The following is a 27,750-nucleotide window of genomic DNA, read 5'->3' as shown; positions in this document are numbered from 1 at the left end:
CTCTTAATTATTGAACCATTTCTCCAGCCCCTACTTAAGTGATTTTTTTTTTACTTTAAAAAAAAAAAGCTTAGTAAACAGAAGATGAATTTTTTAAGTGAGTTTTTCCTTTTTGATGTTATAGTGCTGAGGACTGAACCAAGCCTTCCTGCATGCTAGACAAGCCCTCATCTACTGAACTATTTTCCCATCCTATTGTCACTTTTTAAAGACCAGTGCCTAATTGATAATAATAATCTTGGCTAGAGAGAAATAGCTCAGCACTTAAGAGCACTTACTGATCTTGTAGAGGACTGGAGTTTGTTTCTTAGAACCAAGTGATGACTAACAACCACCTATAACATGAGTTCCAGGGTATCCAGTGCCCTCTCCTGGTCTCCATGGGCATCTGATGCACATACATATATGCAGATAAACATACATATAAATATAATAATAATAAAAGCCAGGCATGATGGCACATGCCTTTAATTCTAGCACTTGCACCCAGGAGGCAGAAGCAAAGGCAGATAGATCTTTGTGGGTTCAAGGCTAGACTGGTCTACATAGTAAGTTCCAGGACAGTCAGAGCTGCATAGTGAGACCCTGTCCTGTCACAAAATAATACTAATAAGGTGGGGCTGGAAAAATGACTCAGTGGTAAGGACACTTGCTACTTATCCAGAGGACCCAAGTTCAATTCCTAGCACCCACATCTGGAAGCTCACAACCACCTGTCACTCCAGCTCCAGAGGATATGATGTCTCTGGCCTCCATGGGGCCATATACACATATACATACATGTGTAAAAACAATAAAGACCAATAAATAATAAAGTTCAATACCACTTTTTAGAAGATACATCTTTAAATTTGACTTAATACTAAAAGGGAATGTCGGGGTATCCTCATTTCCTCTTCGTGGTAGCAAAATATCTATTCCAAAGAAGAATTTTGTCTTGTTATGGTAAAAATTTTTCAGACCTTAAAATTCAATCTTATGATTCCTTTATTTTTAAGCCTGGGAATTATGACAAAACCTCCACAAGACCACACCAATCAGATCTGGTCAGTGGTTTGTGAGGATGTCTGCCTTTGTGTGTTTGGGAACCCTGTGGTTATTTTGAAATCCAGAGGAAGGGGCATGGAGCACCCCTTACAGAGTCTTAGAAAAGCTGTTACAAGGAATCAGTGTGGGATGCTCTTCCAATGCTGGGGCCCAGAAAGGTATAACATGTGACTTTCTAGTTTCCAGCAAAAGTCATTTGTGTAATGAGGATGCTGCAACCTGCACATCTTGTTGAGTAACAAAACAAGTTTTGCCTGCTTATCCCTGGCAGCTCCTTCCAGGGGCCATTAAACCAAGGCACTAACTGGGAAAGCCTGAGGTCAAGAAGGGCAGAGCTTCTAAACCCTGGCTTTGAGCCTTGCTCTTCGGTTTGCAGGATCAGTTCAAGGTTGCCCTGGTAGGAAACTGGTATTTAAATTCAAACAAATTCAAACATGTAGTTTGAATACAGTGCTATTAATAATGTTTAGCCTGGGTTTGGGCCATTGAAGAAAATAAGACATAACTCCTGTTTGGTTTTCCTTTTACCAAAGCTTTCATTACATTTATTTAATGTATGTACATGCCATGGAGAATGTATGGAGGTCAGAGGAGGACTTCAAAAGTCTATTCTCTTTCTAGCATGTGAGTCACATGTGGGATAAGGCTCAAGTGGGCAGGTTTGGCAGCAACTCTTTTACCTGCTGAGCTGTGCCACAGGTCTTCCTGTCTTTCAGAAGAGTTCTTTCAGGCCTCAAAGCAAACACTGTAAGGAACCAGAGGCTTCTTGGGGCCTAGTAACATCCATTGGCCATGTCTTCCAGATTGCAGTGGAGCATGTCAGGCATCTCCTAGGACACCAAAGAAACCCTTGAAAGCATCCTTTTGGTTTGGCCATTGGGAAGATGTCAGTTCAGTGGTTCCAGCACTCCTTTGGAGGGCTGAAGGTGTGATGGAAATGAACCTGAGAATCACTTTCAATCAGAGGACACTCAGCCGTTGTGCATTAAAATCTAGTTATAGTTTCAAGATTGCACTCACTAGGAAGTTCTTAGTTTTATCCTTCCTGTTCCTAGTTCTTCCACTTGGCTGCTTCCTGGGGTCCTGAGGATGTACAGCCAGTTCTTAGTTTACCATGGCTCAACCAACAGTATGGGATTCCTGGAAGATTAAGAGCATTCTTTTGGACTCAAGTCATTTCAAAATCAGTCTTAGCTACATAGTGAGTTTGAGGTCGGCCTGAACTACATGAGACCCTGTCTTAAAAAACAAACAAACAAACAAACAAAAAAAAAACAGTAAGCCAGGCTTGATGGCATACCCCCCTCAGCACTCAAGAGGCAGAGGCAGGGAAGATCTCTGATTTCAAGACTAGCCTGGTCTACAGAGTTCCATACCAATCAGAGATGAACAAAATTAAAAAACAAAATAAAATAAGGGAGTATATTAAGGCTTAACTCCATTGTAAGTTAAGCTATGGGAAATTTGTTTATTTGTTTTTGTTTTTTGAGACAGGGTTTCTCTATATTGCTTTGAAGCCTGTCGTGGAACTAGCTCTGTAGGCCAGGCTGGCCTCGAACTCAGAGAGATCTCCCTGCCTCTGCCTCCTGAGTGCTGGGACTAAAGGTGTGCACCACCAATGCCCTGCAAGCTATGGGAAATTTTAAGCTAAACTCAGATAGAAATCATTTTTGGGGATGTCATTAGGAAACTCTAGGGATAGACAGCCAGTCATCCTACCCTGCATTGAGGCCCAGGGATCTAGCTATAGCCGCAAATTGTAAGACATTGCTTCTTTGCTGTGGCACACAGGAGGAAAGGAAACTTGTGTTTGTGCCCTCTTTGCTAAGAACTTTGCAGATATTCACTTTTAGTATTTGAAGAAGCCATGAGGTCATTGTTCCATTGTAAGAGGAAACTGAGGTTTGAAGAAGGGAAGCTCTGCAGCTGCCCATTCTGAGCTCTGCAGTGAACTGCACTAAAGCATGTGCTCGCCCGGCATTTCAGCCTCCTGGGCATCTTCGAAGCCCCTTCTTTGTGAATGAGGAAACAAGCTCAGATGGTGTGAGTTGTTAGAGATCACACACCTTTCATAAGGACTAGACACTGGAATCCCCAACAATGATAAAACCCCATCTGCTTTAGAACCCCTCATCCATCTGCCACTGAACAGGGACCTACCTATAAACCCTGGGTGAGATGTTCATTAACTCCACACAGGGTGAGAACTATATAAAGCCCTGATCGATTTGCCTCTGACTAAGTGCTGACTAAGCAGGAGGATCATCCGTCAGAGTTCTGGGCCATAAAATCTTGTCTCAGAAAATAAGGGCTCAAAAGATGGCTGAGCCAGGAAAGGCACCTGCTATCAAGCCCGATGATCTGAAATCAATCCCTGGGAACCACATGGTGGAAGGAGAAAACTCCCACAAATTGTTCTCTGACCTCTACATGTGTGCCGTATGTTCATGCCCACACATACTCATATGCACACATACTAAGTAAATATATAAGTATAATAAACTTTAAAAAGAAAGCAAACTAATCAGCCAGAAGCTTATGCAGGTAGGGTCTGCACTGTGCTTGTTCAGATGCCTTCCTTTAGAGTTAACCTCTTTCATGCCATTACATCATTCAAAGGCTAAGACCACAACTCTGAGAATCAAGGAGGAGCAGGTGTGCAGCTATGGTAAGCCTAGCATTTGCATGGGATGAGACCCTGCTAAAAGATCAATACTGCATTTCTCTTTCACTTTCTGAAGCTTTTAACTCAAAGCATCTTCCAGTTGCCATCCAGACTTAACAAAGTGAAAGACACTTTCAGTGTGTCAAGTTAACTTGGCTCCTGCACCTCCTGTGGCTTTCAAAGGTTCCATAACAATTTCTGCTTACTTAAAAAATTTCCTTTTCAGGCGTCTGTCTCTTCCATAGTTCCTTCCTCCTGTTTCTCTTTAGGGCACAGGTTGCTTTACCTCCTGGCTAGACTATTTTTTGCAAGTGGGCATTCTAGTTTTCTGAAATCAAGATTAGATCATTTTTCTGGACTGAAAAGAAAATAGCAAACAAGCAGAGAGGCAAAGGTGATGATGATGATGTCACAGGCAAGGTGCCATTCATTTCCAACTTTGAGCAAATAAAAAACCCTGTGGTGTTTGTTGTTGGGGCTGGGGAGATGGCATGGCTTTGATTCTCAATACCCATGTGGTGCTCACAACCTATCTGCAGTTCAGTTCCAAGGGATCCAACACCCTCCTCTAAGGGCACCAGACATGAATATGGTACACTGGTATACATGCAGACAAAACACCAGCACACATTAAAAAAAAAAAAAAAAAAAAAAAAAAAAAAAAAAAAAAACCGAAACCCAGTGGGATTGTTAATTAACATTATTTACATTTTCCAGTCCTCTATCTCACCCTAGCCATTAATTGTCTTTGGTAGGGAGGTGGCTGCTGGTCATCTTGACTCTTACATATCCAGAAGTCTAGGGAGTAAAGAGTGGTAATGTGGGAGCAAAATATTTCAACAGACACAAAGGATGGGGGGAGGGGCTTGTAACTGACAACAGAGCCCAAAACAGTGTTAGTAGTTTCAATGTAACTACCCAGCAAAGGAAGTAGGAGGTGCTGAGGCTTGAGGAGGCAAGGTTCTTAGCTCCACCCCTCCTTCCTTTTTCTTTCTTTTCTTTTACTTTTTAAACTATTATTTTGTGCTTGTGTGTGTGTGTGTGTGTGTGTGTGTGTGTGTGTGTGTGTGTGCTTTCTGAGACAGAGTCTCACTATATAGCCTTTGGCATGGAAGAGATCCGCCTGACTCTGCCTCACATCATACCACTATCGTTTATTATTATTTTTCTTTTCTTTCCTTTTAGTCAAGTTTTCACTTTGACATCCAGGTCAGCCTGCTTGGTACTATGTGGCTCAGGCTGACCTCTTCCTGCCTCTGCCTCAGGAGTGCAGAGACTACAATTATAGGTCACCACACACTGGGCTGAGATTCTCCCTTCTAGGAGAATTAATTCCTTGGAGGAAGATGAACAGACAAATAGAGCAGGGAGTAGAGAAACTGTTCAGAAGTTTCTAACTCTTCCAGATGTCATGGTTCTGGAGGAAAGGTCTTAGCAGCAACATTCAGAGAGAGAGAGAGAAAATATAAAGCTGTGGAGATAGTCTGAGGGATTCTGAGGAAACAGTTGGAAGCCCCCAGATTCCCAGAGCCTGTGAGAAATGACTTTCTGTGGAGCTTTGGAAGAGTTAATGAGATGGTCCCCATTCTGCACCAGCCGCCACCCACTGGCCAGTTCACCTTCTTGGTTCACACCACTAGTGCTGGACTGGCAGACACTGCCTCCCTTTGGCAGCTGGAATTCTACTAGAGGTGAAATCTATCCAAGACCACCCAGTCAATGAGATCGGAGGCTGGATTTGAATCCTCTAAGTTCTCGGTGGGCCCTATGGAGTCTGCCTTCCTTCAGCGGGGCAACATGACTTCACTGCTGAGATTCTTAGCTGAACAAGTAGGAAAGAGCTTGTTCCACAGATTATAATTCTTTGGGCGCTCATCCCTGAGTTCCTTCTCTGGCTTTCCGGATCTGCTCGGTCTCTATTGGTCTCAATGCCTCTGTGTACACAGTGCCCGACGACGTCACGTTTCCAGGCCCCACTCCCACGAGCTCCTTGGGCCTCCGCGGTGGCTGGATGGTGGCAGAAGCCTCTCCGGTAACCTCTGAAGTGGGTGGCGGTGGCCGCCTGGCCAAAGTTCTGAAATGCAAAGCTGTGCTGGGAGCGGGGTTGTAGGGGTGGGGTGGTGGTGGTGGTGGAGGACAGACAGCGATGGAGCATCGTGATCACGAGCTGGACAGTCTGCAGGCAGTGAGAACACGGGTCTCGAGAGCATAGGACACGCTGGCTGCCGAATACCGACGACTTGGAGAGGTCCCGAGGGACACCCATCATTCTGGACCCCCAGGAAACTGGTCCAAAGGGAGCCTGGGGGCGGGACGGTACGCGCGAGCTGTCAATCCGGCCCCGCCCCGCCCCGCCTTTCGTCCCGCCCCACCCCGCCCCTCGGCTCCGGTGCGGGGCGGGCGCGCTGCGGCGGTCGCTGCTGCTGCTTCCTCGGGCCATTTTGCTCCGCGCGAAGAGACGAGAGGTGGAGAGCTAGGGCTAGAGGAGGCGCGGGCCAGAGGAAACGGCGGGCGGCGTGCTTTCCGCAGTCGCAGCGTCCGGAGGGACTCAGGGATCACCGGCGAAGGAGGTCGGGGGCCCCTTCCCGGTCCCTGCACCATGAGCTGGGGCACCGAGCTCTGGGTGAGTGAGGGGCCGGGCCGCGGGCGGCCTGGGCGGGAGGCGCGGCGAGGGGCCTCGGCGTGCGTCGTCGCCCAGCGAGGAGGGAACTCGGATCGGGTGGTCCCGGCGGCCTGGAGATGGCGCAGGACTGGGTCCCGGAGCCCCGAGCGGCAACCCGGGGGCGACCCCCGGGGGCGTGGGGCCCGCGCCGTGCTGGGCTGCGTAATTGCGCGCGCCCCTGGCCGGAGCTCTGGGGCAGGTCTATGCTCCGGGGTGCGGGCGTATCCCGCGCTGCTCCCGGGGGGCGGGGCGGCCTGGCAGGCGCGGGGTTTCGAGTCTTGGGTTTGGGGGTGACGCGAGCGAGAGGTGAGGTTTTCTTTCTGGAAGTGAGGACTTTAGCCCCAGGGCTGTTGGGGCGCACTTGTAATTCTTTAGGGACAGCTCAGATCCCGAATTTGAGGGGGGCTGCGGCGTTTGGTCCGCAGGAGGTCGGCAGTAGGGGAGACCATACTGTACCAAGAAGGGCGGGTTGCTAGGGACCTGTTTCTCTCCTGCGGCCCAGAGGAAACGGTTTCAAGAGAGGTTGGCCTCCCAGGATCCTTCGTTTTGGGGTGCAGGTGGATTATTGAACAGATTGGTGTCTGGAAACGGTCCCACCGAGGGCGGTCAGAGGACGCCAGGGCAACCCTCAGGCCATCTCTGGGGAAAGAGGCTGTTGGCAGAGGGACAGGGCCTGTTGCCCTGCCTTCCTCTGGACTCGAGCACCAGGGAAAGGCTGGGCATAGGCTGGCCGTGCAGTGGCCTGGGTGAAGGTGGGGACGGTTATTGCGCGGAAATGTGCCCAAGATCAGTGATGGATTCCAAAGTGCCCGCTGACTACCTTTCTGAATTCCATTTGTGAAGGGTGTGGAGGAGAAAGTGTGGGGTAGTGTTGTCGTTCAAGATGAGACCAAGAAATGTCATGTCAAAATAAAACAAGGTTAGGGCAATTAGGGATGCAGTGCATCCCTAATTTTTTTCTTTTGCTTTAATTGTTTTTACATTACCATTTCTTAGACTAAAGTATCCTGTTAATACAAGAATCCTGGGAGCACTGGCTCTTAAATCAGAACTCATTTTATAAACATCCTCTGTCAAAGGAATTCCCATTCATTCAGCTGTCAAAATGTCAGGTGACGAATGTAAATACCTATGTTGAAAAAATTAACACATAGATTGAAGCACTTGTACAAACCTGAGTTTGACAAAACTGTAAGCCTTTGAATGCTGATTTCTTTTCTTATTTTCATTTCCTTCAATTTTGTTTTTTTTTGGGGGGGGTTGTTTTTTTGTGTTTATTTTGGGGTTTTTGTTGTTTTTTGTTTTTGTTATCTGTTGTGGAGGTACATCAAAAGTCATGGTCAGTAGCAGAATGGAAGACTGGGCATGTGCTTCCTCTCACTTATTCAAACAGCAGGATGGGGTTAGGAACGAGAACACACATGGTTCCCGAGTGACTTAGGGAGGTAGACATTTCATAGATATGCCAGTGACTGTGGCAGGGTGATCTAGAGGGCTGGGGGGATGAAGACCTGACGGCATGGCTGCCCTTCCTGCCTGTCTTTTGGGAGTGGTAGACAGGAAGTCAAAGACTGGAGCAGCTGTGGCAGCAGCTCACCCCTGAAATCCCAACATTGGGGAGGCTGTGAGTTTGTATCCAGTCTGGAATTCAGTGAGTCCCAGACCAGCTGCTGGGACTACATGGCAAGAACCTGACTGAGGATGTGTCTCTAATAAAATACTTGCCTGGAGAGTGTGAGGTCCTGGGGGTTGAACCCAGTGGAGAGAAAAAAGAACCCTTGGGAAATATTGTTAATAGCAAGAGATAGGAAATGTTTAGATTTATTTTACTTGGTAAACTTATGCATTCACTTATGGCCAATAACAAATTTGCCAACCATATTACATATGAAGTATATGACAATGAAAAAAAGTGTTTTTTTTGTTTGTTTGTTTTTTGAGACAGGTTTTGGAAGCTGTCCTGAAACTAGTTCTGTAGACCAGGCTGGCCTCAAACTCATAGAGATCCACCTGCCTCTGCCTCCCATGTGCTGAGATTAAAGGCATGTGCCACCACTGCCTTGTGTTCCTTTTTTAAGGCTTGCTGAGTACAGGCCTTTGCCTTTGGGTGGCTTATAGTTTACTGGAGGGAATGGGTGAGCATGTTATGACACTATCAAGAAAAATTGGTGCAAAATTTGTATTTTAAGACCAAAATGTCCACTATCAGTTATCTTACTTTTTGAAAAGAAGGTTTATTTATTTATTTACTGTATATGAGTGAGCTATCTGCATGTATGCCTTTATGCCAGAAGAGGTCATCAGATCCCACTATAGATAGTTGTGAGCTACCATATGGTTTTTGGGAATTGAACTCAAGACCTCTGGAAGAGCAGCCAGTGCTTTTAATGACTGAGCCAGCTCTCCAGCCCTCTAATTTTTAAAGTATTATTATTTTTTAGCAGTTTTCAAGGAAAAGAGAAAAAGAAAGGAAAAGACAGAAAGAAAGGAAGGGAGGGAGGAAGGAAGGAAAGAAAGCAAGCCCAGAGGAATGAAGGGGATGGTGATAAAAAAGCCGTCTGTGTCTGGTGGTCAGAGGCTTGGCGATATACAGTGTGCCTGGCAGCCAGGCTGAGGCTCTGATTAAGGGCTTTCCTTACATGGTGGCTTTGAGACCTCGCTCATGTGTAATGAGGTAATGATGGGGTGCTAAAGTCTCTCTTGGCAGAATGATGCTTCTAGATGGAGTGGCACAGTTTGGGAGGCCATGAGTGATTGGTGGTGGCAGGTGGCTGCAGCTCTCATAGACCGGCACTGATCTTAACAGATCTTATACAGTCTTTGGATTTTAGTAAAAGTCCATCAAGGCCCTACAACCTTCTGGCTACAAACACTCATTTTACATAACAAACCCACTCTTAAGCCACATCCTGCTTTGTTAAGGAGTCCAACACTTTTCTTCTCCTAAAAACTCCCTTATGGCAGAAAAGCTTTCATAGCCTAGGTGAGCTTTGAAAAACTGTAAGATGTCCGGATGTTATAAAAGTTAATGCAAAAGTCATAGTTTATAACTTTGTTAGATTCCTGTAGGTGTATGTTAGGCCATGTATTTTTGTATCAAAGGAGTGCAATCAACCAGGTCTGCTGGTTCAGGTCTATAATCCCAGCTAGTGGGAGTCTGAGACTGGAGGATCTGGAAAGTTCAAGGCCTGCCTGGGCAGTTTAGAGTGATTTTAGAACATTTATAACACAGAAAGGATGGAAATAAAGCTCAGTGGTACAGAGTTTACATAGCATATATGAAGCCCTGCGCACTGCCCCTGTCCCTAGGGTAGAAGAGAAGACAAAACAAAGTGTAAATGATGAACTTAAAATTTATTTACTTGGCGCATCGGCGGTGGCGGTGGTGGTGGCACATGCCTTTAATCCCAGCATTCAGGAAGCAGAGGCAGGCGGATCTCTGTGAGTTCAAGGCCAGCCTGGTCTACAAGAGCTAGTTCCAGGGCAGCTTCCAAAGCCACAGAGAAACCCTGTCTCGAAAAAACAATTTTATTTACTTATTTTATTTTTTGTTTTTGTTTTGTTTTGTTTTGTTTGAGACAGGGTCTAACTATTGTAGCCCTAGCTAACATGGAGCTCACGCGTAGATAAACTGGACTCAAACTCACAGAGATCCTCCTGTCGCTGCCTCCTTGAATGGCAGGCTTATTTGTTTGTGGGTCTGCCTCTGCTTCTGCCTCTGGGATTAAAATTTGTGCTGTCACTACCCAGCAGGGTATTTTTTTATGTGGCTACTGATGGTCATGATCTTCATGGTGACATGCTGAGCCATCTTCCCAGCCCCAGCTGGTTGACATTGTGGTCACTGTTGAAATGACAAGAGTTTGTCACATTAGGGTCATTAGATTGGCTTTCTATTATTGTTCCTTATTGGAAGACAATGACAGGTTACTAAGCCATCAGCTCTATTTTTTTCTTTATTATAATTTTCTTATAAGTGTGAAATATGAAAAAAATCATTAGAAAATTTAGTTTTCGGGGGCTGGAGAGATGGCTCAGTGGTTAAGGACACTGGCTACTCTTCCAGAAGACCCAGGTTCAATTCACATCACCTACATAGTAGCTCATAACTGTCTGTAACTTAAAGTTCCAAGGGATCTAACACCTTCACACAAATACACATAAAATAAATTTAAATAAATTATAAAAACATTTTAAAAAGAAAATTTAGCTTTCATCTTTACTCCAAGTTTACAGCTCAGTGACAGAACCAGATTTTGCTGTCTCTAGTATCCTGTCTACCACCTTTAATCTTTGTTCAGGATGCTCATGAGAAATAAATGTTCCAAGTGTAAATGAAGGAAAATGGAGAAACCTGAAAAGCACACATTGGTTAGCATCCTAAGAAGCTACCTGCAGAGATTTTGTGTACATTTTTCTCTAGCTCTGTTTTTAAGATAGTGTCAGGCATATCTTGTACATGGGAGAGCCCCCACCAACATTGATGGTGGCATCTGCTTTTTAGGAAGCAGCTTAAGTGTGAGTTGACCTTGGTGGTTCAGGACTTTACTTTAATCCCAGCACTTGGGAGGCAGAGGTAGATGGATGTCTGAGTTTCAGGCCAGCCAGCCAGAGCTAGTGAAGCCTAGTCTCAAAAATGAGGTATCGGTGTCAGGTGTGCTTCAAAACACTTCCAGGGCAACTCAGTGGGATTCTGTCTCTAAATAAAAGATCCAAGAGGCTGCAGATGTAGTTCAGAAGTAGAGAGCTTGTGCAGTATGTGTGAGGCCCAGGGCTCCATTTACTGTCCTGGGAACATGGCCTGACTTGATGTAGGAGCTTAGTAAATATTTGTTAAATGAATGAGTGAATCCCTTCCCCCACTTTTGGCTTAACATTTTATTGTTAAAGCTCAGGTCAACCTAATCACAATACCTTCCTGCATTTTGGCAAAAAAAAAAAAAAAAAATATATATATATATATGTATATATACACACACACACACACACACACACATATATACATATATATGTGTGTTTACATACATATATATTCCTTGACCTTGTAGGTGATAGAGGTCACTTCCCTTATGCCCTTGTCCCAAATGAACAGTCTAAATTTTCACTCTCATCTTCCATACACGTACATGCTTTGGCACATGCTTCCACGCACACCACACACACAAACGTGTACATACGCACAAATATAAAAATTGTGTTTTGAAAAACAATTTCTTGTCTGTGGGTCATAGCACTACTGCCTGGAAGCTAAAGGAGTTATATTAGGACACTTTATATATCATGTGTTAAGGTGTTAAACTAGGCAGTACTGATCCCTCTTCAGCCGGAAGCAGTGAGGATTAACCGTTTCCGGTTCAGAGAGGCGTGAACTGTACTGCCCTTGACTTCTAATGGAAGTGGAACATTACGCGGTTTATTCACAGCGATTCCTGGTCGCTGTGGCCTTCACCCTTTGGAGGTCTCTGTTTGGGATGAGCACCGAAAGGTCCCCCTGAAGAGAGACCCCTGAGGACTAGTTGAATTCAGTCCCTGCTGCTCTGCCCCCAGCCCTTCTGGTTAGCAGAAATGAAGCAAAGCCAGCAGCACAAGGGCAGACCAGGGGCCGTGCCGTCCACTCACCCTGCAGTTTGTAAGTTGGTCCTGAAAATGTGAAAGCACTGTGTTTAGGCTAGGGCAAACAGGATCTCGAGCCTTCTCTGAGACATCTGCATCTGCCCATGCTGGCAGTGGGACACTAGAGTTCCCGCCTGGATTTGGTGAGCCGTGGAAAGTGCTCCTGTGAAGGGCAGGTCATCCCAACTCCTACCTAGCTCAGCCCTGATGCTGTGTTTCCCTGTGGGCACCACTCATGCTTATTTTGTCAGCACCACCCACACATAAGAACAAGGCTTTATTTTGACACTGAAAAATTGCACACTACCAAGAATACACAGGTGCCCCGGGATATTAATCTAATTAGATTTTAAAATGTGGGTGTGAAGTCATCGGGAATTTGTACGGAAATATTTTTTTCTTGTTTTAGTGCTATGATTTCATCTTAGCTGGGCTTCTGGTGTGACAAATAGAACATTTTAAATCCTAAAGGCAGAGTCTCACACTATATAGCTCAGGCTGGTCTACAACTCAAGATATAGCCTGAACTTTTTCCCAAACTCTCAGAAATAATCCTGCCTCAGCTTCTCAAGTGCTGGGATTACAGGTGTGAGCCACCATACCCAGCAAAATATCCACCCTTTTTCTTGTAAATGGCACAATAGCTGTTACATTAAAACTGAAACCTTGGACCTGGGTTCAATTCTCAGCACCATCTGTAACTTCAGTCCCAGGAGCTCTGATGCCATCTTCCAACCTCTGAGCTCACCAAGCATGCCAGTGGTGCACAGATATACATGCTAACAAAACACCCATACACATAAAACTTAAAAATTCAAATGAACAAAAATCCCTGTAACCTTGGGCTGGTAAGCGCACTTGCTGCCAGTCTTGAGCTGAGTTCCAATCTCGGAACCACAGGTGGAAGGAGACTTGATTGTCTCTTGTAAATTGCCTTTTGACTTCCACATGCATACTACAATAGCACAGGCTCCTCCTACTCACAAATAAATTAATGAAAAAAGAAACTGTGACATCAAATAAGGGGGTTTAGTTAGGATATACCATCCTAGTAATTGGAATTGAGTTCTTTTGTTTGTTTGGTGGGGTCTTTTGTTTGTTTGTTGGTGGTTTTCTTTTTTCAAGACAAGGTCTCTCTGTGTATTCAAGCTGTCCTAGAACTGGCTTTGTAGACCAGCCTGGCCTCAAACCCACATATGCCATCTCATCTGGCTTGTTTGATTGGTTTTGTTCTTTTCTTTCTTTTTCCTTTAGTGTTTTGAGACTGGGCCTTATGTAACTCAAGCTGGCCTGAACTTGAAATGCCACTGAGGATGACCTTGAACTTCTGAGTGCTTAGATTATAGGAATGCCTTACTATGCCCAGTTTTATGCAGCACCAGGGTTGGATGGAATCCTGGGCTTCATGCCACCAGTACCAGCAGTTCTCAGTGTACACAGCTTCCATTTATATTCCTTTTCTAAAACTGTTTACAATTGCCTTGATCCCTTAGACCTCTAACACCCCATGCACTACCCTTTTGCTAAAGAGTGTTGTCTTCTTTTTTTAAAAAGTTTTACGTAGCTGGGCATTAATCCCAGCACTCTGTGGCAGAGGCAGGAGGATCTTTTTTTTTTTTTTTTTTTAGTTTATTTAATGTTATTTCATGTGCACTGGCTTTAGAGCCCCTGGAATTGGAGTTATACACAATTGTGAGCTGCCATATGGGTGCTGGGAATTGAACCCTGGTCTTCTGGAAGAGCAGCCAAGTGCTCTTAACCACTGGGCCATTAAGATCCAGGAGCTATGGGAACTTCCTGTCCTTCATAAGGATGAGGTGGGCCTGGTACCACTTGTGGCAGCTTTAGGGAAGAAGATGCTCTCAGGCATGTGCAAGGCCTCCTGAGATGTCACCCTGTGACAGGAAAAGTGAGGAAACCAGCAGGCTATTGCAGGCCCTACACAGCCTCCACCAAGCCATCAGGAAGATTCAGGGAGGCTCGCTTTGAGCAGAAATGGCCAGTATCTTCCCCCAAGAACATGACCTTGACTCTCATCTTGCTTAGTTCTTGCTTGAGATGATGGTGTGTGATCCAGGCCTTGACTTAGAAGAGGAGCCCAGAAAGGCTCACATGCTGTGCCACTCGGCAGGGAGGCCTCCTTTGGCACTCTTCACACAGGCTACTCCATGTAACAAATGGGAATCACACCATTGAGCCTCTTGTGGGTAAACAGCTCAGCCAAGATAGTGAGTAGAGATTCATTCTCAGGGTTCTGGGCCTATTGCACTTGGAAATGACTTTATTTATTTAGTCCCCAGGGCAAACCCAGCCTTCTCCCATACTAGGTAAGCTCTCTACTGCACCAGCCCTAGTGCCTCTCCTTTAAATTAAAAAAAAAAAAAAAAAAAAAAAAAAAAGTGTAGCATTTTTATTTATTAATTTTGTGTGCATATTTATGGGGGTGCATATGGACCATGGCAGGAGGGAGGTCAGCACTGTGTGGGTTCCCGGAATCAAACTCAGGTCATCAAACTTGGTGGTGGGCTCCTTTAGCCATGGAGCCATCTCACCAGCCAGGCATGGTGGCTCACACATGGCATCCCAACACTCTAGACGTTGAGACAAGAGGGTTTCTGCAAGTTTGAGGTCAGTCTGGGCTGCATAGCAAGACAAACGAAAAACTAATTTATCGTTTGAGCATTTTGTTTTGTTGTTGTCTTTTCTCTTTTGTTTGAGTGTTTTAATATAGGAATTAACTTTTCTTGTTTTGTTTTGGTTTGGTTTTTTGAGACAGGATTTCTCAGTGTAGCCCTGGCTGTCCTGGAACTTGCTCTGTAGACCATGTTGGCCTCAAATAGTATAGAAAATTTCAAATAAACTTAAAGTAGAGAAGACAATATCACGCTCCCTCCCAAGTTCTCATCACCCAGCCTCAAGAAAGATAGGTCCCGCTATGCACGTGTCACTTTATACCCAGTGTAATCTTGTGGTGTCCCCAGCAGTCTCACCTGAATGCCATGGTGCCTTCCTGCTCCCTGGCTTTCTGGGGACTGTGCCCAGACCCCATATTCTCCCCACTGTTTCAAATATGGAAGTAGAAGGAAGCTAGAGTCCATGAAGTAGCTGGTGGCCTTAATGCAAGGGTGATAAGCACCTCCTGGCTGAACTAAAGAGCTAGTTAGTTCCTGTTTCTAGATGAGGCTCATTCTGATGGAGCCACTCCCCAAGTTCACCGGTGAGTGCTGCTTTCATATAAATGAACATTACTCTTCCTAGCACTGAAGTCAGCCAGTTGCACTTCAAAGCTTGTTTCTGAATCAGTAGTCATGGTTCCTTCTCCACGACTCACTCCTGTTTCCCTTGTCAGTAACAGAGGGTCCTTAAAACTTGTTTGTTTTTTGTACTGGGGTTGAACTTAGGGCACGACACAAGTTTGTTAAATATTCTTCCATGGACTGGGGAGATAGATGGCTCAGAGGTTCAAACCACAGCTGCTCTTCCAGAGGACCTGAATTTGATTCCCAGCACTTGCATAGTTGCTTATAGCCACCTGTGTGACTCCTGTTCCAGAAAAATCCAAAGCACTTCTTTGATATATGATGCACAGATACATGCATGCAGGCAAAACATCCGTACACATAAAATAAAAATATTTTTAAAAAGTCCTCTTCTAACGAAATGTATCACCCACTCCACCCCACACTTTTTATTTTCCCTTTAGAGCCTCAGTAAGATGTCTAGACTGACTGACCTTGAACTCTGTAGCCCAGACTAGTTTTGTGCTTAAATCTTCTGCCTCTGCTTCATGCAGCTAGGTTTGCTGGGCTGTGCCTCAGGCCTGGCTACTGAAACATTTGATACTACTGTTCTTGAGAAACTGTGACTAGACTAACTGCTGTGGGCTGTGGACCTGGTAGATAGAGGTGGTTGTGAATGAAGTTGGAGGGTGCCATTTGTCTTTTATTTCTTTCTTTTGCTTTTTTTGTTTGTTTTGTTTTTCCAGGGCAGGGTTTCTTTATGTAGCCTTGTCTATCATGAAACTTGCCCTGTAGACCAAGTTGGCCTGGATCCCACAGAGATTGGCCAGCCTCTGCCTCCCTAGTACTGCGATGAAAGGCAAATGCCACAACTCCCAGTTCCCCTCATTTGTTTGTATTTGTTTGGTCTTTGGTGCAGGGAACAGAACTCTGGTGTTTTTTTTTGTTTTTTTTTTTATCTAAAGATTGGTTCTTTCTTCTATTTTATGTGTGTATATGAATGCCTGCATGCGTGTATGTGAACCACGTGAGTTCTGGTGCCCTAGGAGGCTGGAAGACTGACAGATCTGCAGCTGGAGTTGCAGGTGGTTGTGAGCAGGGGTGGTTGTAGGTGCCGGGAACTCATTCTGGTTCTTCTGCAAAAGCAGTTAAGCTCTGTCTCAGCTGAGCATCTTTGCATCCCCAGAACCCAGGTTCTCATGGATGCTGGGAAGTCTTCCCCTGAGCATCCCATTGCCCAAAGATTTTACTTCCTGACTTATGGAAATTAGTTCATATGGGCCTTAGCCAGAATAGTAGAAAGGTTTTAGTTTTTTGTTTGCTTATATTTCTAACAATGTATGTTTCAAAGGTATTTTTAATTGAGAAAGAATAAAAGGGAACATAGTTATTGGCCACTTTGTAGGTTCTGGATATCATATGTAAGGCTTTCAAATGTTTCGTTTTATCTATGTATTTATATATGTACGTATGTATTTAGGTGTTGTGTGTGATGTGTGTGTGTGTGCATATGTGCAGGACAGAGGTTGACTTCATATTAGTTATTTATTTTTATTTTAAGAGCATTGATGTTTTGCCATGGGTCTTGGGTACCCTGGAACTGGAGTTATAGACAGTGGTGGTGAGCTGCCCTGTTGGTGCTGGAAATTGAACCCGAGTGGTCAGTGCTCTTAACCTCTGAGCCATGTCTCCAGCCCCGACTTTTTTTTTTTTTTTTTTTTTTTTTTTGAGACTAGGTCTCTCACTCACTCACTCTGCAGCTCAATGCAGTTTCCACTGGGTGGGCTACCTGACACCTGTCTCTGACACACCTCTAACACCTCCTAGTGCACAGCCACAGCTGACTGTTTCTTTGTGGGGAATCTGAACTTGGGTCCTTAGGTTTTGCTAACTGGGTCACCACCCTGTTCCCTCACAGTTTTGGTTTTGAGGTAAAAGGCTTCCTCTCACAACTATGACAAAAGGAAATGTGGACGTTAAAGGAAGCTGGTCCCCTTGGACTTGTGTTTATTTATGTACAGTCTGAGTTGTGTGGGACTCCTGGGATGGGATGGCATTTTCTGGGGAGAAATGGTGCATAGGCCTCCACTTGAGAGAGCAGCACTGGAGAGTATGGGCTGCTCATCTCTGTCCCTTGCTTTCTGACCTCTGCATTGTGGCAGTGCTTTCCTTCCCAGGAGGCACTGGGGTGAGTGCTTGCTTGACAGTACTGTGAGTCTGCTGGGTAAGAGGCAATGAGTCAGTGGGAATTATAATAAAGGGGGGGGGAGGGTCATGGAAAGCTGAGCCCTGGTCCTTGGGAATGCAGTAGGGACTCTCCTAATGCAGGCCGGTTTCATGAAGGCTTGGCATCATGGCACCCTACCTCCCGGTTTTCACATGGACTCTGTCCTTTGATTTAAAATTGATTCTTTGCATGTGTTAACAATAAAATACAGTAACCTGATATTAGTCTGGGTGTGGTGGGCCACATTGAAAGTCCCAGTATGTGGCAGGTGGAGGCGGGAAGTGGAGTAGGGAGACTCAGAAGTTCAGGGTCTTACCTACTTTCTGAATTTGAGACCAGCCTCAACATAAAATCCTGTCTCAAAAACCAACAAATACCTAAAAACAAAAACAAAACACCAAAACAAACAGGTTTTTGGAAATGTCTGAAAGGCATTGTTTTGTGAAGCAGTCTGATTCCCAGGAGGCCTCACCATAGCTTGATTCTCTTTTTCTTTAAAAAAATAAAATGAAGTGGACAGTGATGCTCACACCTTTAGTCCCAGCACTCGGGAGGCAGAAGCGGATGGATCTCTGTGAGTTCAAGCCTGTCTGGTCTACAGAGTGAGTTCCAGGACAGCCTGGGCTACACAGAGAAACCCTGCATGAAAAACCCAGAAAAAAGAGAAGACCACCTGCTGCACTTGCAGAGGACTGGGGTTGGTTTTCAGTACCCCAGCCACAACCACCTGTAACTCCAGGGCCAGGGGCTCCAAACCCTCTTCTGGCTTGTGGGGTACCTGCACATATGGGTTGCACATACATTCAGGCACACACACACACACACACACACACACACACACACACACACAAAACAAATAAATAAAAACCCCACTTGTAATGACTGGTTTTGTGAGTCAACTTGACAAAAGCTGGAGTCATCAGAGAGGAAGGAGCCTCAGCTGAGGAAATGTCTCCATGAAAGCCAGCTGTAAGGCATTTTCGAAATTAGTGAGGGAGGGCCCAGCCCATAGTGGGTGGGGCCACCCCTCCCTGGGTTCTATAAAAAGGTGGGCTGAGCAGGCAGGCCTTGGGAAGCAAGCTAGTAAACAGCTCTCCTCAATGGTTTCCGTATCAGCTCCTGCCTCCAAATTCCAGCCCTGACTTCCTTTGATGATGAACAGCAATGTGGAAGTGTAAGCCCAATAAACCCTTTCCTCCCCGACCTGCTTTTTGGTCATGGTGTTTTGTTGCAGCAATAGAAACCCTAACACAGACACCAGTGTACTAAGGTGTACTGTATACTTGGATCTACTAAATACATAATTTTAAGATATCCTAGAGGTTAATAATTCTCTCAGGCTATTTTTACCACTTTTAAAAACAGATACTTAAGTCACATTCTTTCTCTCCACAAAGCTGGATATTTGCCACTTGAGACATCTAATAAATTATTCTGCATATCAACTTAGCTCAGAATCGATTTCTTCACAGCAAAGATAACTTAGATTTTAAAATATTTACCTTAGAGAAGATATATGTGGAAATTCCTGTAAATGTTTAGGCTGCCTGAATGTCTGTGAGTATGTTAATAGAAATTTTTAAAAATTACCTTTTATTGTGTCTTTGTGGGGTGGGGAGGAGAACATTGGTGTCTTATTTCTTGCCTCCTCCTTCCTTGACACAGGGTCTCATTATATCTGAAGCACCTCACCTCTTAGGCCAGCAAGCTCCTGAGCTCTGTCTCCAATGTCAGGTTATAGGCACCTATGTGGGTACTAGGGATTCAGGTCAGGTCTCTATGCTTGCACAGCAGGCCTTTATACCCACCAAGACCCTCCCCAGCCCTTGTGTGTGATGTTCCTAATTGTCATTCTTATTCTGGGCAAATGTTAGTAGGAAATGACATGACAGCACCATGAACTAGAGACAGGGTGAAGTTGCCGTATACCAGGTGAGAGAAACAGGCATGGTGAGCTTGTGCATTTGTGCAACTTGCCTCACATTATATTTTTTGAGTATCTACTAAGAGTACAGATGGAGTTCTTGCCTTCAAGTGGTTTAGGGTGTGCTAAGAAGGTAGGCAGGAAATGACAACAGGATGGGGGCTGGAGAGATGGCTCAGCAGTTAAGAGCCCTTGCTGCTCTTGCTGAGAACCTGGCTTTGGTTCCCAGAACTCATTGCCCCCAAGGTATCTGACACCCTTTTTGTCCCTGCAGACAGGCACTCATACACATAAAATTAAATGAGAGGGCTTAACTCAGTTTGGAAAGATTTACATCCTGGTTGGCTGCCGAAGAGCTAGTCAGTTTTCAAGGAAGCATGATTAGATTGGGTGAAGACCAAACTACCTTTCCAGGAAGAGGAAGCCTAAGACAAAAGATACCAGAGTTGTGAGAAGACCCAGAGCTTTCTTTTAAGCCGGGAGTGTGACGGGGTTGAAGGAGGGGCCTGAGCAAGTGGTATAGCCAAAGCCTTGTGTGGAGTTGACTTCCCTTTCAGAACATGTCAGACACCTTCTAGCTGCAGGTAGCTAGCCAGGCTCTTATCTTTCCACTCACCAGTGGAGTACAAAACTTTAACCTGGACTGGGGCAATGGCCCAATGAGGACCTGTGTCCTCATCCCCAGAACACACCTAAAAAGGTAGGTGTGGTTTACAGGGGTAGGGGTAGGGTGATAGGAAGATTACTGGAGTTTGCTGGCCACCAACTTAGCAGGTTTAGTGACAGACATTGTCTTAAGGCCATGTGTTACTGACCAAGGCATTCCAGGTCCTTCTCTGGCCTCCATGCACATGTACTGTGTGCACACATGTGCACATGGTACACATACACACAAGCACTTGTGTGAAACCTGCCATCCTTCTTCCTTGCTTTCTCTGTTTCTGTTCCCTTCACACAACCTTGGAACGGTTATCAGCATTTGCTCTCCAGTCTTCAGTCTGACAGCTTGAGTATTTTCAGTTTGCCTGGAGGTGACTCACACTAACCAAATCCCCAAGACTGATGAATAACACAGAATGCAAATTTGAAACTTCACGAGAAATGGATATTGGAGGTTCTCATTTGCTGGTCCGTACATTCCTTCCCTGGAGGCTAATCTATGTGGAAAATGAGATTCTATATTAAATTTCCTGGAGAGTATAAAGTCGGAACAGGATCAGATGAGTTTAATGGCTAGTGACAGCAAGCTGCAGACCCCTGAGGCTCCGGCCAGTGGGTGGGGTGAGGGGTGGGGGTGGAGCTTTGGATGGGGAGAAAAGAGAGCCTCTTTCTTAGATGCTATAACATGACCGAAACACTTATACTCAGCCCTTCATTCAGCATCTATGCAATCCTGCATCTCCCAGATTAGGTCTTGCCATTTGGATCATCTGACCTGCACCTGCACCAGCATTTCCTGTACCAGCAGAGGCAGGAACCTACTGATTGCTGCTTTGGACGTATGGGGATGAATAGAGGAGATTTAGAATCATTCAGTTCTCACCTTGGTGACTAATATTTTTGTCAAAACGGATCCAATATAGTTAATTTTCCTCTTGGCAAATTGTGAAATAAATCTGATTTTGGGAGGACTGATGTCATGTGGCCAGCAGACTTAACTATGCAGGGTTGTCCATAGCCTTGCCTCCCACAGGTAAGATGTCCCACAGACAGGGTCACCTTACAATGTGACCTACAGACCACTCCCTCTGAATGCTGCCAGGAGCCTTGTATTCCTTGCCCAGGGATACAGACAAAAATATCTGAGATTGTTACTGATGAGTGGTGGAAGCAATACCATATGGTTTCTGAGGCAGGGTTGTAAAGAAGAAAAGAAGACATCTGCTTTAGCTTGGATGTTTTGGGCTGCTTTTTGTTTGGTTGCTTTTTTTTTTTTTTTTTAATTTTGTTTTGGTGGGTGTTTTTCATTTCTTTGTTTGAGACAAGGACCCATTGTCTAGCTCTGGCTATTCTGGAACCCAGAGATTCATCCACCTGCCTCTGCCTCCTGGGCTGGGATCAAAGTGTGCACCACCACATCTGAACTCTTTGTGTGTGTTTGTGTGTGTGTGTGTGTGTGTGTGTGTGTGTTTTGTTATTGTGGGGTTTTGTTGCCCTTGTTTTTTATTTTTTGTTTTTGAGGCAAGGTCTTACTCTGTAGGTTAAACTAGCCTAGAACTTTTTATGTAGCCTAGGATGGCCTTGAACTCATGGCCCCTGTCACTTGTGTGTTGGATTTCAGGGGTAGAGCACCACACCCTGTTAATTATTATTATCGTTGTTACTATTATTGTCATTGTTATCATTACAAGCTTTTTGCAGACAGTGTGTGGTCTTGCTCAACAGCACGGGTCTGGAGACAGGTCCAGTTCCAAACTTGCTGAGTCATTTTGTACAGGCCATTCAACCTTGGTTCCTTCTGTGGAGCTGTACATTTTCTTGGTCTCTTGCCTTGTACTTGCCCTCTTGGTCTGCTTGCTCCTCTCTCTGTTATCTTGATATACCCCACCTCCTCCTCTCATGGCCTGCTCTAGTCTGCTAGCCATGTTCATTCTGGACCCTTCCAGATGCATCTGGCCATGCTTTCCCTCATATCTACAACATAAAACTTCTTTTCAACCATACCTTTGCATGGTCATGTGTACCCAGCTTTTTTGGGGGACCACCAACCAACTCCTAAGGCATGGCACAGAGACTTGTTATTAGTTATGAATGCTGGGCCTTATCGTAGGCTTGCTTCTTGCTAGGTCTTATAACTTTACCTGTGTCTCTTCATCTTTGTTTTGCCTTGGGGCTTTTTATCTTTCTTTCCTTCTAGATGTCCTACTTTCCTGTTTCTTGTGTCTGGTTGCCTGGCTTCCTAGATTCCTTCTAGAGTTTAGATTCTTCCTCCTTCTTAGTCTCTCTGCCTGCCAGCCCCTCCTACTGTCAAACTATTGGCTGTTTTAGCTCTTTATTAGACCAGTCAAGTACCTTAGGCAGGCAAGGTGAAACAGCAACACATCTTTACATAATTTAATATACACAGTTTCTCAGTAGCTGGAGGTTGTTTGACAGCTAAAATTAACCATCACTAGTAGTGTCTGTTGCAACAAGCCACCAATGATCCTTAGTGTGTTGGTGTCTGTGGTGTTTGGCTCAGTTCTACTCTAGTCAAGAAACTGAGTGGAACTAGAGTTCCTCAGATCCCCCCACCTAAATGTTCAAAAGTTCCAGAACCAGGGGTCAGAGAGGTGGCTCAGCTTTTAAGAGTGCTTGCTTCTCTTACAGAGGGCCTGAATTCAGTTCCTAGCACCTACATGGTGACTCACAACTGCCTATAACTTTAGCTCTCTGGGATTTAACAGCTTGTTCTGGCCTCTGAGGACATTCACATGTATGTGGCACACAAACACACAAGTGTATAAAATAAATCAGTATTTTAAAAGTTCAGGGATCCGCTGCCCAGAGCTTGACCAGGAGCCCTGACTCACGTGTGGACAGGCACTCAGTGTATGTGGGTCATCATGGTTATAACAGCTTCTGAGGTTGGAAGCTCTTTAGAACTTTTATGTTCAGTTCCCACACTGCAACTCAAAGAAACGCTAATAATGTTAATAGGGAGGTTGCAGCGGTCTGTCCATTGCATAGTGGGACATAAATAGAGTCATTAGACACATTCTTTAGGCAATTAGGTCTCCTGAAGGCATTAGGTATCCTGGGCATGACTCTCCTGGCAAGATGGGAAGATGGTTCAGTCAATTTCATGCTTGCCTTACAAACACTGAGGGCCTGAGTTTGGATCCCTAGCACCACGTAAAAGCTAGGCATGGTGATGGGTGCTTATAATCCAAGCACTGAGGAGACAGAATGACCCTGGAGGCTTGCTAGTACACCATCCAGGTTCAGTGAGAGGCTTTGTCTCACAAAAGAGGCATTGGCAAGATGGCAGCCAAGCCTGGTGAACCTACTGAGTTCAGTCCCTGACACCAACATGGTGGAAGGAATAAAGCACTCCAGGAGTTTTCCTCTGACCTTTACATACACATGGCACACACACACACACACACACACACACAGAGAGAGAGAGAGAGAGAAAGAGAGAGAGAGAGAGAGAGATCTGTGAGTTCAAGGGTAGCTGCAAAGCCTGTGTAGTGAGAGCCTGACTCCAAAACTAAAAATAAATAACAACTAAAATTAAAAAATAAGATGGAGAAGTGATTCTAGAAAACACCAAATGTTTGCCTTTGGCTTCCATGCATGCGTGGAGAACCTGGAGATGGAAGTGATGGGGACCCCCTGCCATCCCAGCACCTGGGAGGTGGAGACAGGGATCTGGAGTTGGAGGCCAGCCTTGGCTACATAGTGCTTTCACAGCTAGCCTGGCTTGGTAGAGGAGGAAGGGCAGCAGGGGTGACGACCTGGAAGCAGCCCAGCAGGGGAAAGACAGCTTTGGATAACTTGAAGGCAGGCGGGTGGAGGCTTAGGGAGCAGTTCTTAAAGGGGCCAGTCTCCTACAAACTGTCATTTATTTGGTCATGAAATAATGACTGAAAACCTAAACAGTTAATTACACAAGAAGACAGAGAAGTACTCTCAGTGTGCCAGTCTATAAAAAGAGTTGCTCATTTAAAGATAAACAATGTTTGTGGTACGGACCACCCCTCTCACATACTTGGAATGAAGGAGCTGGTAAATGGCTGCAGATGTGAGCTGAGCTAGGGAGCGAGGCATGCTTGTAGTCCCATTTACTCAGGAGGCTGAGGCGGGCCATCAGTAGTGTCCAGGGGTTCTGGGTCAGTTTAAACAACTTCTCAAGGCCCTGTGCAAAAGTTGCATGGGTCTTGAATCTTTGGTGTGGCAGAGACCAGAGTTGCCTCAAGGAGCAGAGGACGTTATTTTGCACAGTGAATGCTTGACCCATCCATGGGTTCTTGCCCATCACTTAGAGCATGTTGCTGGGACCCATTTTGGGGTGTGGGTTATTTAATGTGATATGATTAGACCCAAGCAGACACTCAGCAAGGACCCTTTTGAGAAAGTGTCCTTTAAGTGCTAGGTGTGCTGGCATGCCTGCAGTTCCAGCATTTAAGGACAGTCTGGTCTACATAGCCAGAATCTGTCTGAAATGTTGTTTTTAAAAAATAGTGTATATCCACCCACACACATGTGTCTGCCTGTGCCAGTGTGCATACACACGCATGTGTGAGAGGACACACACACACAAATATGTTTTCTTTCTTTCCTTTTTTTTTTTTTTTTTTTTTTTTTTTTTTGTTGTTTTTCGAGACAGGGTTTCTCTGTAGCATTGGAGCCTGTCCTGGAACTCTCTGTAGACCTGTCATAGTTCTGCCTGTCTCTTCCTCCCAAGTGCTTAAAGGCGTGTGCCACCACTGCCTGGATCTGTTTTCTTTCTTTTGTGACTCCTAGATTTTACATGGATTTCATGAAATCTTGTATGTTTATGTGACCTAGAAGCAGAGTGTGAAACTGCCTTAGGAGGAGGAAGGGGGGGGAGAAGGGGGGTGTTGACAGGTGAGGCCTTGGGCTTCAGGACGTCATGCACTTGTATGAAATACTTTTAGAAGTAATAGTAAAAAGTTACTTCAGAGACACAAACCAAAGCCCTTCACATGGGGACTGTGTGAGGGACTGACCTCAGAAAAAGAAAACTACAGACTCCAGGAGGATAAACCACGTGGTGTCTCTGTGCACTGGGATATTATCCAGCCGCGAGTAATGAAGTGTCGGCCCATGCTAGAAACCCTGAGGTGAGGGGGGAGGGGTGGAGCCAGGTGTGGTGGGTGTATGGATCTATCTAGATAGAACAGGAAGAGCAGGTTAATCCATGGAGAGCTAACTCAGACTGGTGGTTGAAGAGTAGGAAGTGACTGCTTCATGGTGTATGGATCTATCTAGATAGAACAGGAAGAGCAGGTTAATCCATGGAGAGCTAACTCAGACTGGTGGTTGAAGAGTAGGAAGTGACTGCTTCATGGCACGTGGTGGCATGGCGTATGTGAGGGTGATGGGAATGTTTTGGAACCAGACTGAAGTGGTGTGGAAATGGTGGTTGCACAAGCTTGTGAGTATAGTAAACAGCACTGAACCATTTGCCTCAGAATGGTGAGTTCAAGCCAGGTGTGGTGGCATAGACCTACTGCAGACAAAGGAATCCGAGCTGGTTAATTTTCTGTTACTGTGATAATTACTTTGACTTAAGCAGTTTAGGGAAGATAGAGACTTTTATTCAGGGTTTCACTATGGACTTTGCTATGTAGACAGGGCTGGCCCTGACCTCACAGAGATCCCCCTGCCTTTAGTCTGGGATCAGCTGGGATGAAAGGTGACACCGTACTAGGCCAGAAGAAAGAGTTTATTTTGACTTAAGGTTCCAGAGGGAGAATCGGTAATGGCTGGCCAGAAAGGCTAGGCATGCGGGCAGAAGCAGAATGCTAGGGTTGATCACATCTTAATACACACACAGGAAGCAGAGGGGGCAGGAAGCGAAGTGAGGCTACAAAACATTAAAGCCCAACCCCAGTGACATACTTCCTCCAGCAAGGCTGCGTACCCCTTCCCAAAGGTTCCATAACCTCCCCAAATAATGCCACCATGTAGGGATCAAATACATGACCCAGTGGGGGACATATCTCTTTCAAACCATATAGCAAGGTCATAAATTCAAAGCCTGTCTGGGCCACATAGAGAGTTGCAGCCTGTGAAACTTAGTATGGTCTTATCTCAGAATACAAATGAGAAAACAGTACTGGGGTAGTCAGGCATAATTCTGCATGTCTGAAATCCTAGGACTCGGGAAGTGGAGTTCCAGGTTCTCTTCAGCTCCATAGTCAGTTTGAAGCCAGTTTAAACTATATGAGATCTTGTCTCAAACAAACAAAAACTCTATAAAGACTGAAACAAAATGGGGTTGGGGTGCAGCCTAGGGGTATTACATTTGCCTAGTGTCTCTCATACTACAGAAATAGATGAGTGAGAGTCATCGAGAAGGCGTGGCAGGTAAAGATGCTTGCTGCCAAACCTACTGGCATGAGTTTGAGCCCTTGGACCCACATGATGGAAGGAGAGAACCTAATCCCACAAATTGTCCCCTGACCTTCCCATAAGCACTGTGGCACATACACAAACATCCACAGTAAATAAAATGTAAAATTCAAAAATAAACCAGGCCAGGGTGTTCATTCCTAGAGTCCACTCTTGGGAGGCAGAGTCAGAATTCCAGGATGAGCTGGCCAACTAGACCAGTTGAAAGCCCCCAGTTCAGTGAAAATAAAGCCCCAAGCAGGAAGTAGTCAGGGAAGACCCCTGAAGGTAGCCCCTGGCCTGCATGTTCACCCACACATAAAGAAGACAGTTTGGCCTGGGGCATCTTGGTCATGGCTATAATGACAAAGGGCTAATTTGAGTAGCTCCTCAGTCTTCAGAAATTTAGAGCCAACCTGAATGCCTCAGGAGACTGCTGACCTTCAGCTGGAGGAGGAGTCATGCAAATCCCTCCAGGTGCTGGAAGGAATGTCTCCATGTTTAGTCTCCTTAATGATGGGCTGAGGACTAAACATGCTAAACATGTTGGGGGGGGGCTAGCAGATGCTATTTAAGAGTACACATGTAGCTGGACCAAGAGAAAGGAATTATCTTCATGGGTATTAATTTCTACCAATTCAGTTGTTAATTGATCTGCTAAAACCAGCATTTAGTGGCTTCTAGTCTTCTCAAGACACATGGGAGATGAGAGCTAAAGTAACAGATAATGAATGGCATTCATGGTATGTGTGGGGTTGATATTTTTATATCTTACTGTAATTACAGTGTGTAACTGTAAGGTGGACTTTTCTTTCCTTCCCAGAAGTCCCCAAATAAACAACATGGAGGCTGGGCAGTAGTGGCGCACGCCTTTAGTTCCAGCATTTGGGAGGCAGAGGCAAGTGGATCTCTGTGAGTTCAAGACCAGCCTGGTCTATAAGAGCTAGTTCCAGGACAGCCTCCAAAGCCACACAGACAAACTCTGTCTCAAAAAATCAAAACCAAACCAAACCGAACCAAAACAAAAACCCCAAAAAACATGGAGACTCAATATTCATTATAAATGCTTAGCTGATAGCTCAGGCTTATTAACAACTAGCTCTTACAACATAAATTAACCCATTTCTATTAATCTATGCATTGCAACGTGGCCTGTCCTCCATTGTCCCTTGCTCCCTCTTCATCTCCTGGAGACTTCTCAGACTCCATTCTTCTTCCCAGCATTCTTTCTGCCCCCCAAATCCTGCCTAGCTATCAGCCAATCAGCTTTTTATTAGGAATAAGAGCATTATAGTTCTTGGGCTAGACACA

General features: G+C 45.2%; 1 protein-coding gene across 9 annotated transcripts in view; it reads left to right on the top strand.

The window, feature by feature from the left end:
- Fnbp1 (formin binding protein 1) overlaps positions 1-27,750 on the top strand; it is a 195,728-nt gene that overhangs the window by 64,966 nt on the left and 103,012 nt on the right. For 4 of the 9 annotated variants that reach the window (XM_051185111.1, XM_051185115.1, XM_051185114.1 and 1 more), the window contains exon 1: positions 6,092-6,335. In XM_051185111.1, the coding sequence (XP_051041068.1) occupies positions 6,312-6,335 (24 nt within the window). In that variant the 5' untranslated portion in view covers positions 6,092-6,311. Of the gene's footprint in view, positions 1-6,089; positions 6,336-27,750 lie in introns of those variants that run through there. The other 5 variants (XM_051185116.1, XM_051185110.1, XM_051185109.1 and 2 more) reach the window with 4 other exon arrangements.

The sequence above is a fragment of the Phodopus roborovskii genome, unplaced genomic scaffold (assembly GCF_943737965.1).
Source record: "Phodopus roborovskii unplaced genomic scaffold, PHOROB, whole genome shotgun sequence".
NCBI classification, from domain to species: Eukaryota; Metazoa; Chordata; class Mammalia; order Rodentia; family Cricetidae; genus Phodopus; species Phodopus roborovskii.
The sequence above is the reverse complement of the archived record's forward strand: the minus strand, read 5'-3'. Positions and strand labels throughout refer to the sequence as shown.